Consider the following 18,815-nt stretch of genomic DNA (forward strand, 5'->3'; position numbering starts at 1 on the left):
CAGAGTTTGTGGGCAGAAATTTGCTTGGGTTACCATTGGGAGAGTTGGCAAGTAGAATTCCCTCTTGTGTGATACATCTACACCATGCCTAAATATTACAGTGCAGCTGTCGGAGACCTTTTTGGTTAACTTCAACCTGCCTCACTGCTATAGCTTGTAAAGGCTAACAACTATGAAGTAGGGTCAGCTATCCCAACATTTATCATAAATGGAGGCCTTACTCTCTTGGAAATGGTTACATTCATGCTAAAAATTTGAGGATCACATCCTGTTCATGTGGCAGGAGGCCTGAAATCAATACAGCAGCCCTGTGGGAGTTGATGGGAATTTATTTATTTTACTTTATTTATTTATTAAACTTTTATGCCGTCCATCTCCCTTGCAAGATGACTCTGGACAGAATGTTGCTCCTATCCTGTTCCCATTATATTTAAAAGTTTCATTTAAATATGTAGTTTAATGCCTAGTTTATTTTATTGTCATTGCACCTCGTACAACAAAATTAAATGCCATCTTCAGTATACATCATACATAAGAAAACTATAAAAAGTTTCATTTAAATGTGTAGATGTCTCTGAAGTGGAATGCAAAGCATTCTGCAAGACTTGGCCTTACTGGGAGATATAACTGTTCCTTCTTAGCCTTCTAGGAATCAATAATGCTTAGGATAAATGTGCTTACATTTCTGTTTAACTTTTTTTGCTAAGATTGGTACATAAATAGCTGTTATTGCATTTATAAATGTAAGTACTTTCCAAATGAATGCTTAAACAAAGCAACCAGGCCTTAGAAACCAAGATCTTCTTGGGGTGGGGGGGGAAGAATCATAAACATTTGGTGTTGCTTCTTGCTTTCCAGAACCAATATGGCTTCCTTCAGTAGGATGAAGATGCTTACATTTCCTTTGCTAATGTCATTATATAAAATAGTTCCTATTGTGCTTCCCAATTTAAATTCTTCTCAAATAGATATTTGAGAATATGGTAGCTTAAGCTGAGCAATGAGTCCTTAAAAACGGAGAACTTGGCCAAAGAAAAGTCTCATACAATTCATATTCTTTTTGCTTTCTAGATCCAATATGCTTTCTTTCAGCATGATCTTGGACATGTTTCAGTCTTCCAGAAGCCTAAATGGAACAGACTGGCTCACATTTTTGTGATAGGAGTCCTTAAGGTAAGAGTTTTAAACTGAAAGTGGATTTTTTCAAATCAACTTTGTTGGAGTTAAATTGTTATTGGTCACCCAGAATTGTTAGGAGTGTATACATGTTTTATTTATTATTATAGTTGGTCACACAATCAGCCAGATGTTTAGGACTGGGATAGGTAAAATGTTCTTTGCTGGGGTTAAAGATATTGTCACAGGATGTAAGGTGTTCCAAGTAAAGCTGCCTTTTGCAATTGATTGATGTTGATTTTGTCAATGCTGATGGTGTTCAAGTGGTGCTCCAGATGTTTTAGAACTGCATCCAGGTACTATTGGTACTCTCTTTGCTTTCTTTTACCACAATCATTCTCAGTTTATTTGCAGGTCTTTGTATTGGGTAATTTTCACCCCAGTTCTTTCTCTTCTATTCTGCTATCTCAAGGTACTGCAATGTCAACCGTTCAGATTTTTTTTCTTTCTAATGGACACTTGTTAAGTCTGAGGTGTTATATGGCAGGTGTTTCTCTATTTGAATTTTATTTTATTTTTTTATTTTATTTGTATAAGCCAGTGGTGAAATCTAAAATTTGTTACTACCGGTTCTGTGGGCGTAGCTTGGTGGGGGGTAATGTGACTGGGTGGGCATGGCCAATTTTTTTTTCTTTTAAAACCATTTTTTCTACAACCTCTTCGGCTAAGAGGTTGTAAAAAAATGTTTTCAAAAGACTCTGACGATCCCAGCTGAGTTGCCCGATCGGTAGAGACTTTTTTTCTTTTAAATGCCTCTGATGATCAGGCAACTCAGCTTGGATTGTCAGAAGCATTTAAAAGAAAAAAAAGGGTTTTTTTTTTTCTTTTAAAAGCCTTTGAGGATTCCAGCTGAGCCATGCGATCATCAGAGGCTTTTTTTTTTTACTTTTAAAAGCATTTTTTGGCCGAAGAAGTTGTAGAAAAAATGCTTTTAAAAGTTAAAAAAAAAGCCTCTGATGATTGTGTGGCTCAGCTGGGCATGGGGGGGCGGGCAGGGATTTTTGCTACCGGTTCTCTGAACCATCCACCTCCATCGCTACCGGAGCATTTCACCCCGGTATAACCCACTAAGACATAGTTCTGACCTGTATTGGAATTTCAGACTTATTAGAAGTAGGCTTGACAGGATTCCTATTTGTGGTGAAAAAAAATGAAGGGTAAATACATCATGTGGCAATACTACAACGGTTGTAAGTGTAAGAGCTGATTGTAAGTACATTTTTTCAGCGCTGTCGTAAATTCAAATAGTTGTTAAAGGAATGGTCATAAGTGGAGGACTGCCTTCTTTGACTTAAATTAAAAAGTCCCTTATCAGATAAGGAAAACAAAATGATAGATCTGCTCATTTAGCTATCTGCTAATAATAGTTCCAGTTAATTGCTTGGAACACTCTGTACAAAGAACCTTACAAGGATAAGGGTAGATGGGGTAAGTCTTAACTAGGACAATAAGGGATTAACATATAGGACTGGGAACTCAGTGGGTATTGAGACAGTAGAGCAATATTTCTCAATAATGGAATCTTTAAGATATGTAGACTTCAATTCCCAGAATTCTCCAGCCAGCACAATAGGAGTTGCAATTCTGAGAGTTGAAGTCTATGCATCTTAAAGTTTCCAAGAGTGAGAAACTCTGGGCTAAAGAAATATTGCAGCTTTAGATACAGTTTCTTTGAATCTTTAATTCAAGGGTGCCATTGCATCCATACCCATTATCACTTGTTTCACTTTATTGCCATGCACATTAGCATACATATGTGGTAAATTAATCAAAATCAAATTAAGTGTATATGCATATTAAATTATATTACAATTTTCCTAAATCTATAAAGAGGGAGTGCATCTACTCTCCTTTTTAGACTTGTCCTTGCCTCCAGCACTGAATAATAAGACAATTTATGCTTCCTTTTTTTTTGAATTTTTTTTTTATTTTTAAACATAACAAACATAAAAACAACCATCATTCAATACAATCATAGAAAGTGTGTCGATCGGTTAAAATTCTTTTGTGCTTAATCCCATATCCAAGATTACAAATCATTTTAATTTCTCTTATTTGACAATTTTATATATCCCTTTATATTATTATTCTCATTTAGCAATTATTTAACAAAGGCTTATCTCCCATAAGAAAACACTTTATATATTTTATCATTACCTTAATTTCATATTTCATACTTCATCTCCATGCTTTATTATCTAGCCATTGATAAAACAAATCCCATATCAAATAATATTGTTTGTCTTCCTGTTCTCTAATTTCAAATGTCAATTTACTCATTTCAGCACATTCCATAATTTTCTTAATAACTTCATCATCAGTAGGTATTTTCTCTTTTTTCCAATTTTTAGCAAATACTATTCTAGCCGCTGTTAAAACATTCAAAATTAAATATCTCAATTCTTTATTATACATTTCTGGGAAAATCCCTAATAAAAATATCTCTGGTTTAAAGTCAATGGTTTCTTTGTCATTTTTTCCAACCATGTGTGGATTTTAGTCCAATATCTTTTAGCTTCTACACATGTCCACCACATATGGTAATATGATCCTGGAGTCTGATAATATTTCCAACATTTCTCCGATTTGTTCTTGAACATTCTGGTTATTCTCGTCGGGAGTAGATGCCACCTGTAAAACATCTTACACAAATTCTCCTTATATGCTGTAGACATTGTCATTTTATAATTTTGCTACCACAATCCCATGGCCAAAATTTTTCTATGCTATCATTGTTTCTTTAACTTGTTCTTCTTCCAGTTTTACCTCTAATAAATAACCATATAATTTTTTAATTACATAGTCATCAGAAGCCATTAAGATTTTATCTAAATTAGTCAAGACATTATAGAAACCTTCTTGTTTAAAATCTTCTTCATATCTAGAACATATTTGCAAATAAGAAAACCAATCCATCTTAAAACCTTGTTTTTCCAGTTCTTGCTTTGATTTAAATTCACCCTTTTCATCCATTAATTCACTATATCTAACAATTTGTTCCCTTCTAAATATTACTGAATATGAAAATGCTTCAATCGTTGATACCCAGACTGGAATTTTCAAATAATGTTGTTTTTTAATCTTCTCCCCGTTTAATAACAAAGCCTCATGTATATGATGTCTTCTAAAATACCCCTGTATTTTTGTTCCTTTATACCATAAAAAAGCATGCCACCCCATCAACAAATCATGACCTTCTAAATTCAGTAATCTAGTATTTCTTAACGTTATCCATTCTTTGATCCACATCAAACTTGTCACTTGATAATAAAGTTCCCAATTAGGTAGACCAAACCCCCTTCTCATTCTAGCATCTTGTAATAACTTTAATTTTACCCTCGCCTTCTTTCCCAGCCAAATATATTTTAACACCATTTTATTCAGATTTTCAAAAAAAGTCTTTCCCCAATCTAATTGGAATTGTCTAGAACAAATATAAAATTCTAGGCAAAATATTCATCTTAATAGTTGATATCTTTCCAATCAAAGAAAGCTGTAAGTTTTCCCATTTCGACAAATCTGTCCCTATCTGTTGTTTAAGTTTATTATAATTATTTTCTTTAAGTGTGCTACATCTTGCTGTCGAGTATATCCCCAAATATTTGACTTTATTTGTGACCTGCATCTTTGATATATCTGCCAATTCTTTTTGCTTTACCAACATATTTTTAGTCAGAATCTTCATTTTGTCTTTGTTGATTTTCAAACCAGCTACTTTCCCAAACTCTCCAATTTTGTCTATCAGTGTAATTATTGATGTTAGTGGATCTTCAAGAATAAAGACTAGGTCATCTGCAAATGTTTGCAATTTGTATTCTTCTTTTCAAATTTTCATTCCTTTTATGTCTTGTTCTTCTCTGATACTTCTATTTAGCACTTCTAGTGTTAATATAAACAACAGAGGGGACAATGGACAACCTTGTCTGGTACCTTTTTTTATCTCAATAGAGTCTGTCAATTCTCCATTTATCATTACTTTTGGAATTTGTTTATGATATATAGCTTCTATTGCTTGAATAAATTTTCTGCCAAAACCCATCTGTTCCATTTGAAGCAACATAAAACACCAATTTACATTATCAAAAGCTTTCTGTGCATCTAAAAATATCAAAGCCATTTGCTTTTCAGGGTGGGCTTCATAGTATTCCAAAGTGTCCAGAATTATTCTCATATTATCTCTAATTTGTCTTTTTGGCAGAAACCCATTTTGAACTGAATGTATAAAATTATTTAAATATCTCTTGAGTCTTTCTGCCAATATTGGAGCAAAGATTTTATAGACAGAATTTAGCAGGGATATGGGTCTATAATTTTTGATTTGTTGCGGGTCTGTATCCTCCTTAGATATCAATGAAATATATGTCTCAGACCATGACTTTGGTATTTCCTTCTTAGTCATCATTTCATTCATAATTTCTAGAAATTGGAGACTGAAAGATTCCTGCAATGTCCTATAATATTCCGCTGGCAAACCATCTGGCCCTGGTGCCTTTCCATTCTTTTGTTTCTTAATTGCTTCATTTAATTCCATCATCATTATGTTTCCCTCTAGCATCTCCTCAATATCTTTAGGAATCTTAGGTAAATTTGCATTTTGAAGATATCATATCACATTTTCTTCCTCTATCTTTTCTTTCTCATATAATTTTCTATAGTAGTCCTGTATAATTTTTTTCTTCTCTTTATTTCCAAATTTACTTTGTCCTTGGTCATCGATTAATTGTATTATTTTTCTTGATTCTCTCTCTTTTTTCAACTTATATGCTAATCATTTTCCTGGTTTATTAGCATTCTCAAAGTAGTTCTGTTTAGTGCTTCTAATTTTTTGAGCTAATTCTTCTTTCTCCAATAAATCCATTTTATGTTTTATTGTATCCATTTTCACTTTAGCATCTTTTTTGTGTGGACATTTCTGAAGTTCTTTTTCAAATCTCTTGTAGTCATCTTCCAATATTTTATATGTTTGTCTTTTCTTAACATTTTTTCCCCTTGTATAATCCATTATCAAACCTCTAGCAGAGGCCTTCATCGTATCCCAAAGATTTTGCATTGATATATCTTCTTTCCTATTCTCCTTGAAGAAAAAAGCCAATTATTTATTTCCTCAGTCATCTTAAAAAAAGATTTCAGTAGTATCTTTCTACTATGTCTTATTGTTTTATGTGTTTTATAGTCCAAATTTTCATCCACTATTCCATTAAAATCTCCCATCATACATATATTATCATATTCCAATTCAATTATTTTCATGTGCAATTTTCTATAGAAGTCACTTTGATTATTATTTGGAGCATATATTGCTACTAAAAGAACTTTCATATTATTATCTATTATCTTCACCATCAGAATTCTTCCTTCGTCATCTGCGTATATTTGCTCAGCTGGTATTGCATTTCTAATATATAAGACCACTCCTCTTTTTTTACATTGTGACAATGATGTAAAGATTTTCCCTAATTTTGAATGTACCAGTAATTGTTCATGTTGCTTTTTAATATGTACTTCTTGTAAGCAAATTATATCAAATTTTAGTTTCTCTAATTTGTGAAATATCTTTCTTCTTTTAACAACTGAATTAAGTCCATTTATATTTATTGAAATCAATTTTCTCTCTTCCATATTCATACTTTATATGCAGGTTTTACTGCTGTAGTTGATCTTAATTTATGCTGTTCTTTGTGCTCCACAATCCCCCCTACTGCACCTTCTGCTTTTTCAATCATTACTAGTTCCTCTTCTTGAAATTCTATTGGTACTACTGTTGTCTGGAATTCCATTTCCATTTCCTTCTCCTTGAAAAATTCTGCATAAAATGCTTTCGCTTTGTCTATTGTATCTATTTTGTAACTTTGGAGTTGCCACGTTAACACTAATCTTTCTGGTTTCAACCATCTGGACTGATGGGGTTTTAATTTTTAATCTGTTAGTCTAAATTGCACTTTTAACTGTTAAATTATGAGATTTGGATTTAATTTCTTTTTAAAGACATTTTTCATTAGATGTTTTTTACTGTTGTGAGCCGCCCTGAGTTCAGCTGGAGATAGGGCAGCATATAAATCTCATTAATAATAAATTTCATTAATAATAATAATAATAATAATAATAATAATAATAATAATAATAATAATAATAATATGTAGTTCACACCTTTTTATATATTAAAGAAGTTTTTATTTTTTATAAACAAACAAACATACAATTCTTAATCAATCATACAGTGTATCATCTGAGTACATCTTTTGTATCTTCTTGTTATTCTGCCAGTATTTATCATATCTTAATTTTATCATTTCATTTATTGTAACATTCCCCCCAAATTTCTTACTTTTCTATTAATACATTTATCTATCTTTCTATTTTAGTAAAAAAGTTTTTTCAACAACAATTTTATCCTCAACCATCCTTCAACCCCCACTCCCCACTCCCCCTACCCAACTTCCCAGAGCAAAAACAGGGTATAACATTTAACTCCCCTTTTAAAGATTATTCATCAATCTTCCTTTTATAAATTCTCTTATCACATTTCGCATTTGTTACTAAGATCCTTTCCATACCTTATCAATAAGACATTCTACAAAATACAAGTTTCAACACTTTTTTTAAAAAAACTATCCATTATTTATTTATTTATTTATTTGATTTGATTTGATTTGATTTCTATACCGCCCTACTCCCGAAGGACTCAGGGCGGTGCACAGCCAAACAATAAAACACATACATACAAAATTTAAAAGTAGAATAAAATCAAATTAAATAATTTTGGCCCCGACAAATTTAAAACCCCAAACTTTTAAAACCAATTTAAAATTGAATGTATAAAATACTAAAAGATATTTAAAAATTAAAAATCTTTTATAAAAGAGGGAGAAAATTAGGCCAGGCCCACCTGGTGAAATAGTGAGGTCTTTAAAGCGCGGCGGAAGGTGCGCAGATCCGGGATCCTCCGTATCTCTGGGAGGAGCTCGTTCCAGATAGTAGGTGCCCCCACTGAGAAGGCTCTCCCCCTGGGGGCCGCCAGTCAGCATTGTTTGGCTGATGGCACCCAGAGGATCCTCTCTCTATGTCCAGGCGGGAGGTGACAAGGGCATGAGTGACCGTGCGTAACGAGTCTCGATCCAGAAAGGGACGCAACTGGCGAATCAGGCGAACCTGATGAAAAATCCTCCCGGTCACAGCTGTCAAGTGCTCTTCTAAAGACAGCCATGAATCCAGGAGGATGCCCAAGTTGCGAGCCCTCTCCGTGGGGGCCAATGATTCACCCCCAATAGTCAGTGATGGCGTCAACTGACTATATCGGGACGTCGGAAACCACAGCCACTCGGTCTTGGATGGGTTGAGCCTGAGCCTGTTCCTCCCCATCCAGATCCGTACGGCCTCCAGGCACTGGGACAGCACTTCAAGGGCATCGTTGGGGTGATCCGGGGTGGAGATGTACAGCTGGGTATCATCAGCGTACTGATGGTACTCCACCCCGAAACCACGGATGATCTCGCCCAGCGGCTTCACATAAATGTTGAACAGGAGAGGCGAGAGGACTGACCCTTGCAGCACCCCACATATGAGGGGCCTCGGGGTCGACCTCTGTCCCCCTGTCAACACAGACTGCGACCAGTCAGAGAGAAAGGAGGAGAACCACCACAACAGAGTGCCTCCCACCCCTAACTCTTCCAACCGGTGCAGCATGATACCATGGTCGATGGTATCAAAAGCCACTGAGAGATCTAACAGGACCAGGAAAGAGGAGCACCCCCTGTCCCGAGCCCTCCAGAGATCATCAATCAATGCGACCAATGCCATTTCCGTGCTGTACCCGGGCCTGAAGCCTGACTGGAATGGATCCAGATACGTCATTTCATCCAGGTGCTGGGGGAGCTGTTGCGCGACCACACTCTCAAGAACCTTTGCCACGAAGCAAAGGTTGGAGACCGGACGATAATTTACCAACATTGCTGGGTCCAGGGAAGGCTTCTTGAGGAGAGGCCTCACCACCGTCTCTTTCAAGGCGGCGGGAAAGTCACCCTCACCCAGCGAAGCGTTTATAATCCCCTGGAGCCAGCCTCGTGTCACTTCCCAGGAAGCCAGTACTAACCAGGAAGGACATGGGTCCAATAAACAAGTGGTCGCATTCAGTCTACCCAGAATCCTGTCCACGTCCTCAGGGGTCACAGGATCAAACTCATCCCAGATAACATTCTCAAGATCTGCCCCTGTCTCTCCCCCTGAGACTACTCAGTCGGAGTCCAAATCTTCCCGGATCTGAGTGATTTTGTCATACAGATACTGAACAAAATCCTCGGCTCTACCCTCCAAGGGGTCCTCCCGCGCTTCCTGATGGAGCAGGGAGCGGGTCACCCTAAAGAGGGCGGCCGGGCGATTATCTGATGATGCAATAAGAGCAGCAAAATAGCTACATTTTGCTGCTTTTATCGCCACTAAGTAATTCCTAATGTGGGATCTTACTAGTGTCCATCAGATTCAGAAAGACTGGCCCTCCAACTACTCTCTAGGCGTCTTTTCCGGTGCTTCAACTCCCTCAGCTCCTCGGTAAACCAAGGAGCCAATTGAGATCGGCGCCGGGTCAGAGGCCGCAAAGGCACGACCCGATCCAGAGCTCCAGCAGCCGCCCTATCCCAGGCGGCCACCAGGTCTCCAGTCGAGGCGTGTGCCAGAACCTCAGGAAATGGCCCAAGCTCTGTCTGGAATCTGTCAGGTTCCATCAGGCACCTGGGGCGGAACCATCTTACCGGCTCCGCCTCCCTGCGGCGGGGTGCAGCAGTTCGAAAATTGAGACGAAGGAGAGAGTGATCTGACCATGACAAGGGTTCAGTAACTATATCCCCTATCTCAAGATCCATTAAATTTTAAGTTAACCATTTTAATACTTTAATAAGTTTTAGAAAGCTATCCAATTTTAATTAAGCTTTTTTACTTCAATGAGACAGTAAACTTTTCAGATTACTAAAATCCTCCTCAAAAGAAATTAATCTTCTCTTATCACATTTCATAATTGTTGCTAGGATCCTTTCCCTACCTTCTTATCAATAAGACATTCTTCAAAATATAAGTTTCAAAACTTTTTTTTTAAACTATCCATTAACTTTTAAGTTAACCGTTTTAATACTTCAATAAGTTTCAAAAAGCTATCCAATTCTAATTAAGCCTTTTTACTTCAATAAAACAATAATTATTACTATAATCCTCCTCAAAAGAAATTAATCTTCCATTCTTCCTTTCTTTCTATATTTTTCCAGTCCTTCTTCTTCAGTAATACTTTCTTCTTCAGTATTGCTCCTCCCCCTGCTTTTATTTTCGAAAAATTTTGAATTTTGATTTGAGGTTGATGTATCTTGAAAACTCATTCTCTTCTTGGAATTATTTCCTCTGGTTTGAAACCCCCATTTCGATTCTTCCTGCTTATATAATCAATCAGTTCATTCCTCTGTCTGTAAGACCAAGAATTGTCACAATAAAATTTTTCAGTTTGCAGTAAAGAGTCTACTTGTTGCTTTTCAATTAGTTGCGTGGAAGCCTCTGCCAAAACCTCTGTTTCCGCTAAACCAACTTCCGTCTCAATCCTGACAGCCACTTTTTTATCCTCCAAAATCACATTATTCTGGTTAATTTCATCTTTTCCAGCCAGCAAATCATTGTTATTCTCCAACTTATGTTTTTGAAAAATTCTATCAATTGATTCCAAAAAGGCAGAAGTAAAAGAGTGTAAAAGTTCTTGAAAAACCTTTACAGTCACAACTTGCGAGTTTGCTGACTCACCAGACAATGATCCTCCAGCCCTAATGTCAGCCATATTTCAATCTTCACTTTATATTTATTCAGCTATCAGGTCAATAAGCCCAGCTATTTTCTACACAGTTTAGAAATGTAAATTAGTTGAAGTCAATACCATAGTCTTTTCCATTCCGCTTCCACTTTAAATCTTCTTCTTAATGTGTAATCCAGTAGCTTTAAGAATGTTACCAGTGTTAACGATCACTTTCACTAGTAAGTCTCGATTTCACGCCCTCAGGTGCCATTATTTCCCTTTTTAAACGGAGTTAAAGATCAGTACTTGCATTTTTTGTTCTCCTGATTTGCTCTGCTAGCATCCAAAGTCCAAATTTCTTATAATCCTTAAAATTGCATTGCTGGTGTGGTCACGGCACCTCGGTCTGCATAAAGCAGACTCATCCCGGATCCAGAGCAACTGAAGGGCTTTCAGGGAGCTCTCACCCTGCAAACCCCAGGCTTAAAAAGAAAAACCTGGGGGTCTAGGGGAGCTCTACCCAGACCCTTCTGCTCTTCTCTCCCCTTTTTCCCTGGGGGAGAGTTTCGAGCCGCTAGATATCTGATTTTCGCTGTTCTAGTGGCAAACAGAATCACGGGGCTGGAGCTCCTAAAGGAGCGTCCATCGGCAATCGCGGAGCCACAGGAAGTCCTAGTTCACACCTTTTTGAAGTAATATTTTAGTCAAAAATTGGTATTCTCTCCTCATCTCCCTCATTTTTCTTGGTACTTGCTTCAGAACCATAATTTCTTTCTCCTTGTACTTCAGTGTTTTTTCTCTGGTAGTCTGCAGTATTTGTGCTTTAATTAATTTCTTAATAAACCTTATATACAGTTCTTGTGGTAGCTTGTTGCGCATTGCATACCTAGTATAAACTCGATATATCTCATCTACGCCATCCATCATCTTTTCCCTGGTAGTTTCTAGTGCTTCACCCAGAATTCCTATCATTATTTCTGCCAGATTCTCTTCTTTCTCTTCTTCTACATTTTGAAATCTGAGATAAAATTCTGATCTGTCCATCTCCCATCCAATTAGTCCACTCCTGTCACGTTCAACTTCTCCCAATCTATTGTCTAAATCTTTGATCTTTTCCTCCTTTTATTCCTCATTTTTCTCAATCTTTTGTAATCTCTCTTCATATTTCAACATCATTTGCTCTATACTCGCCACTTTTTCATCTGTCTTTGTTGTTGTTGTTCCATCCTCTGGACTGCTTGGAGAATCATTTGTAGTGTCGTGTCTTTCTCTTTTTCTTTTTCCTTCTCCTGCTGAAGCATCGTCTGAATTGATCGCTGTCCTCCAGATGGCGACGATGAAGGCATAGTTGAGGAGGATCCACCTGCTGTTACTTTTCTGCTCATTCTGTCCAGTAGTCACCAATGGCCAAAACAAGAAGAAGAAAAAAAGCCAAGAAAGAAGAGAGTATATATTTTAAAAAAAGGAAAAGAGAAAAAATAAACAATTCTTCAGGTTCTTCAATACCCTATCCACTTTGAAGAAAAAATTAAATTAATCCCAATGTCAATAAAAATAAGCTAAAGGGAAGTCCAATTAAAAAATAAGCAAAAAAGAAAAAGCCAAATAGTCAACCAAAGGAAAAAAAAAAGATAAAAATCAAAAATCAATCTTCAGGCATTTGTAGACCTTAATCCAATTCAGCTATATATGAACAAAGAAAGAAAAGTCCATTGAAGATATTTAAGCAGGGGAAGCATACAGAGAGTTATCACTTAGCAGGAACAAGAGAAAAAAAAATAATAGAAAAAGATTTCAATTTCTTGTGCAGTGCTTCTGCCCAAACATTAACAAATCTCTCTCATTCTGCCTCTGACTCCTACTCCTGATAGTTCCCCGAAGAGCACCTGAGTAAACAATACAGATAGTTCCAACTTCCTCAAATGTGCTTCCAACTATTTTATCAACAAGTGAGTTCAGAGTCCTTGAGATGTAGCAACAATATACAATTGTTTCAACTTGCTACTTAAATAGAAAAAAATTAACTAAGTTTCCGCTCCAGTAGATGGCAGTATTACACACTCTCCTATCTTCCCCGCTAATATAATCCAAAAGTTCTTTGTCAGTAAAATAGCAAATAGAAATTTAAAACAATCTTCCAAAAAGGAAAAAGAAAAATTAAATCCTAAAAGAAAAATATTTTGAATAAAAGGCACAATGGCTTAAAAATGTAAAGCTCTCAATTCTGTCAATCCTTTTCAGTCCAGTCCCAGTCAAAAACAAAAGAAAGATTTATAACTCAACCAGTGTAAATGATTTGAGAATAAAAAATAACTCCACCTTAATTTCGCTACTTAATTTCTTTCTATCTCCAATTTAATTTCCACTTCAATCTCAGGGTGTTTTTTATATTGATTTAAATTGAAAGTCTCTCACAGCATCGACTCACTGTCCTTCTATTCTTCTTCTGGAGCTGTCCCAACTTCAGCAGCTACTATGGCTGCCACCCCGCAGTTAGAAAAAGGGCTTCTCCTGGATCAACCAGGGACTTTGTGATGTCCCTGAGATCGTCAGGGTGTGCCCTCTACTATCACAGTCAAAACAAGACTGTGAGGTCCAATAAGGACCGTCCAACAATCCTGGAGCCCAGGAATCCGCCTACCGTTCCATCAGCTCCTCCACACCCACTCTATTTCAATTTTAAAGTCCCAGAGCACTTTAGATTCTTAATTTTTTTCTGTTTCATGGTTGCACTAGTTGCTTACCATTGCAGGCAAATGGTACTTCTTCCAAATATTCCAATGCACCATTGTTGCTATGTTGTCATGCTGTTCTCTATAGTTACTCTGTACAGTCTTCTTGTTGCAGATAACTAGGTGGTCTACTGTTTCTTCAGGTTTTTTTTGCAGATGGTGCTTGCTCTCTATTGCTGTCTTCTCAATTCTCTCTTCGTATGTATTTGTTTTTAAGGTTTGGTCTTGTACAACCAAACTTAGCCCCTTTATCTCTTTCTTCAACTTTCATGCTCTTGGAATTGCCAGGGCTTATTTCTGCTTTGCCTGCTAGATTTTTTGTGTACTGGCCATTAATACTTTGCTTTCTCTCTTTTCTATTCTTCACTTGGTCTTTCTTGTAGGCCAGTTTGATCTCTCTGGTATCCAGTAAGCCTTCACAGTGTACTAGCTTCATTGCATCCTCTTCACTGTCCTTCAGTTATTCTTCCAATGGCTTTTCTTCTTCTACTATAACTTGCTCCACAGAAGCCTCCCCTATCCTATCCCCTTCTCCCCCTCAGCCTTCCCCCACAGAAACCTCCCCTAGCCTATCCCCTTCTGTCCCTCACCCTTGCCCCGCAGAAGCCTCCCCTATCCTATCCCCTGGTTGCTGCTGTGAAAGAAAAACTGAAACGGAAACTCCTCTCCTCTGCTTGTGTTTTGCATTTGGAACAGATTTCTTTTCATATGGGGAGGGGGAGTAGAACTCCTTAGCATCAGAGGGCTGTTTGGAAAGTGAAACAGTATTTGCTTTATAAGCAAGAAGGAGACAGGAAGGAGCCTGGCCATGGCTTAGTTCAAGTGTTCTGTATTAAAGCTGCTTCCTGCTGTGAAAGTAAAACTGAAACTGAATTTTTGCATTTGGAACAGATTTCTTTTCAGGTGGGGAGGGGGAGTAGAACTCCTTAGCATCAGAGCATGTTAATCATAATATAGGAAATACTAATGCTCTGAAGGTCATTTCGAAAAATCCTTTCTTAGTGAGCACCTAGAAACCAAGAGGAACATATGTGGCAAATTTCAAGCTTGTAGGCTTTACGGTTCTGGAGATTTAATGATTTAACGGCGTGAGTGGTTTTCGCTTTTATATATATAGATTTTGCTATTATTTCTACATCTGTTCTATGAGATGACAGGCTGCCTGCAAAATGGCCAGCATCTGGGTTGCTGGTGCTCTGTCCTTTTAAGACCTCTCCTTAGCTAGCCCAGCAAGGTGTCAAACTTGATTTCATCAGGGTTGTGTTTGACCTCAGAGGGCCGGGGGCAGGTGTTGTCATGATGGCTGTGGCCATGGTGGACGTGATATGGGACTTATGTCAGAGTGGCACCTGTGATGGCCAAGTGCTAAGGCAGGACTTCCATGAGACCCTCCCTCACTCTCATTATACAGGTAATTCTCCAGTAACAAATGTAATAGAGCCTGCCAATTACATTCATAACCTGAGGATTTGTTTGATTAAATCACGTTAAATGAATGTGATCACTCCCTGCTTTCGCCAATGCATTTCTTAATCAAATGCACAGGTCATTAAATGCACATGAGGTACCTCAGTGTGGGGAAGAGCATGCGGGGCCTAGTGCTACAGCAGGCCATCCAAGGCCTCCCCCAATCCACTGAGATACCTCATGCTCCCCTGGGGTCCCCACAATTGCTTTCCCCCCATCCTGCCCCACTGGGTCTCCACAGACTGGGCCTGCTTTGCTAGCTTACTCCTCCCCACCCCATTTCCCATGGATTACTTACTTTTTGAATATCTCCAGAGCTCCAGAAGAGGCTGACTCACTGGCAGAGAAGACAAAGTGTTTTACTCAGATGATGGCAAAGCTGTAAGAACGTGAAATCTAAGGAAAACATTTTTGTTAGCTTCTGAATAAAAGACTTTGGCTGGGGCCATGTGGCCAGCAGGCCTCTCGTATTATAAAAGGCCTCCAGCTTCAGGGATTGAGGCAGCAGCAGCCAATTAATGAGGACTTGCTTCCTTTGTCTCATCAGGCTGAACTGCAAGTCCCTTGTTGATTGGCTGCCATGCCCCAATCCATGAAGCTGCTCATTCAAACTAGCCAGTCAGCAGCAAGCAGGAGGCTGCACGTCGCTGGCCAGACTGGGCCCAAACTAAGCCTGCAGGCCCTCACGGCAGAGAAGCCAGACTTTTAGTAAGAATGGGAAAGCTGTTTTCCTTGCATCTCATGTTCTTACAGCTTCATGGGCTTTTGAATAAAAGACTTTGGCTTCTCTGCCACATGGGTCAGTCTCTTCTGGAGCTGTTCAAGAAATAAGTACAGTAAAGCCCACAACAGGCCGGGAGAGGGTCACAGAGGGCCAAACAGAGCCTTGGAGGGCCTGCAATGGGCCGGGGGAGGCCTCTGGAGGCCCCCCCATGCCCCATTTTTGCTAGCAGAGGCACCATGGGCTGGTCCTTTGCTATTTCCAGGCCGGCCCCACAGGCCAGATCTAAGCAACCTATGGGCCGGGTTCAGCCTGCAAGCCTTGAATTTGACACCCCTGTAATAGAGGAACAGAAGTTGTAGTAGAGTAGAGGAAGAGTGTGTCACAAGTAAATGCCTTATTCTCCATTATGTAAATAGTACATGAACAGGGTATCAGGGGTTAACTTATTCTTCACCTCTTAATGTATTCATATTTCACCACTCCCATATCTTGCTCCACCCATTGTATATATAAGGAGCTGCATACGTCCATTCTGCGCTTCTATCTGTGACTATTCAGTGAATATAGAATGCCTTATGTAAATAAACAGTGATTTATTTGAATTTATAATTCTCAACTTATTTATTGAGTCTGATCCTGAAAATATCGTAACAATCTGGTAGCAGAGGATGGTTGAATTGACTCAATAAAAACTTAAACATGTCTAAAAGAGATAGGCCCAACACCAGGGCATACAGCAAAGAAATGGAAGCGGATCAAGAAATAATCGATGAGTCCACAAATGCAATTTTGAGAGAATCTGAAGAATACACCACAGACGACGAAGAAATAATAAATGAAGATGATGACCAAGAAGAAAACGAAATAGAAAACAACGAACTCAGGTCAGAGATACTAAAACTTTTAAAAAGCCAAAAAAGCGATGAAAGTCTCGTCGCGAACCTCCAAGATATACTAAAAAACAATGGAGCAGCGAGAGAGAAGCACATCGCTACTGAAAAATCAAAAGACTCAAAAATAGTGAGTAATATGCTTGCAGATAAAAACGCAACGAAGAAGAAAACCAACAATCCCGCGCAAAATTTCGAATGGCAGCCATCTTGGTTTCAACAGACCCCTAAGGTGAGCGAAGCAGAGCCAATCAAAAAGCAGGATTCAAAATATCTGGCGCGAAAAGCCTTACTCGATGCAAAAATGAAAGAGAAAAAAATATATACCTCAGAAGAATCAGACACAGAGAACGAAGAAGACTCAATAGACATGCAAATAAAGTCAGCAATGAAAACGCTTTTTGCAGCTTTTGGACCGAAACTGAAGATCACTAAAAAATCAACAAAAAAACAAGCAAGCGAGCCAACGCCTCAAAATCTACCCGCTCCTATCCAGATGGCGAGAGCACCGACGCCTGAGCCCAGAGAGCCCTGCAGATACCGCCCCACACCGCAGACTAATCCAAGGACCAGCGCCTTCAGCGAAAGAAAACGAGCTCTCGCTATCACCAGGACTCCAAAGATCGAGCCGGAGACTGATTCATCGGAAGAAGAACAAAGCGAAGGAGCTGCAGCAGCGAGAACCTCTCACGATGACTCCAGGAAAGAAATGAGCAACGCGCATGCGCAAGACTACGCAGACAACTTCGGAAGACATGAGATGCGGAGAGAATCATGCAAACTCGTTGCGAGCATCCCCACGCCGTTTTGCAACTTTCATCATTTGCAAGACCACGGACTACCTCCGGTTGTAAGTAATGGACCCAACAATGTTGGGAATTTACCCAATGACTTCCCAAAGCTGAGAATAGATGGCATTAATTTGCAAGAATGGTATCAGCAGCTCCAGGTTGTCTTTATGAAAGAAAATTTACTCTTTTTTATTACTAACCCCCCAAAAAGACCTTGGACTCTAAAGTTAGATTGCCTACACCATAGAGCATTCTTCTTATTAATTTCCAGTGTATCTCCTGCCATGTATCATAGTATTAAGCAAAATCTGACTGTCTCAGAAATTATTCAATGCATGTTTAATTTATTTCACAGTGAAAGTGTAGCCACTACCACAAGAATGTCTAAAGATTTCTTCTCTTCTAGGATAAAGCCAGGGGTTACCATAAGTGAACATTTAATATCTTTAAACAAAATTAGAGCAGAACTGCACTTAAGGGGGGAGGTAATTTCAGATCAAACGATGAAAAGTGTTATCATCAACTCACTTGACCCATCATGGGATAATTATATGTCACATTTAGACACAATCAATCTAGGATACTTATCCATAGAAAGTCTATCTAACAAGTTAATAGCTGAAGACAATTCAAGGAGGAGTCGTTATAACAACCACATAGAACACAAACAATATAAAAAGGTAGCATTTCAAGAAAGATATCATGAACCATTTGGATGCCACAATTGTGGGTCCAGAGAACATAATAGGAGGGATTGTCCTAAAATTCTAAGAGAAAGACATAGGTCAGAATATAGAAATAGGTACAATAACAGACAACCTTCCATTGATAGACATAGGTATAGAAGTCCACCCAACTATAGAGAACATAGAGGGGGCAGAGATAATTCAAAAGATAGAAAGTCTGGCTCACTGAATGGGCTAAACAAACATGACAACATTAACATACAACAACCAGAGAACAACAATTGGCTTATTGATTCTGGAGCAACCAATCACACTACAAATAATAAAAATATATTATCTTCTTTTGTAGAAGATAAATTTGTAATCAAAGTAGCTAATCAAGAAAAGGTTCAAGTAACAGGTAGAGGGAATGTAATCTTACCTGGCCTAGGAAAAGTAGAGGGGGTATTACTAATACCTGAAATACCTCATAACATACTTAGTGCAATAAAACTAAGCAGAGATTCTGACATTAACATTGTGTTCTCAAAGGGAAAGGCAACATTAGAGAAAAACAGAACAAACATAGGCACAGTAATAATCAAAGGAG

At 38.2% G+C, this 18,815-nt stretch overlaps 1 protein-coding gene across 1 annotated transcript in view; it reads left to right on the forward strand.

The window, feature by feature from the left end:
* LOC117667023 (acyl-CoA (8-3)-desaturase-like) overlaps window positions 1-18,815 on the forward strand; it is a 46,809-nt gene that overhangs the window by 12,271 nt on the left and 15,723 nt on the right. The window contains exon 4 of the mRNA XM_087883308.1: window positions 1,072-1,173. Coding sequence (XP_087739434.1) covers window positions 1,072-1,173 — 102 coding nt within the window. The remainder of the gene's footprint in view (window positions 1-1,071; window positions 1,174-18,815) is intronic.

This window comes from Pantherophis guttatus, chromosome 1 (genome assembly GCF_059756535.1).
Source record: "Pantherophis guttatus breed Tessera chromosome 1, ASM5975653v1, whole genome shotgun sequence".
NCBI lineage: Eukaryota > Metazoa > Chordata > Lepidosauria > Squamata > Colubridae > Pantherophis > Pantherophis guttatus.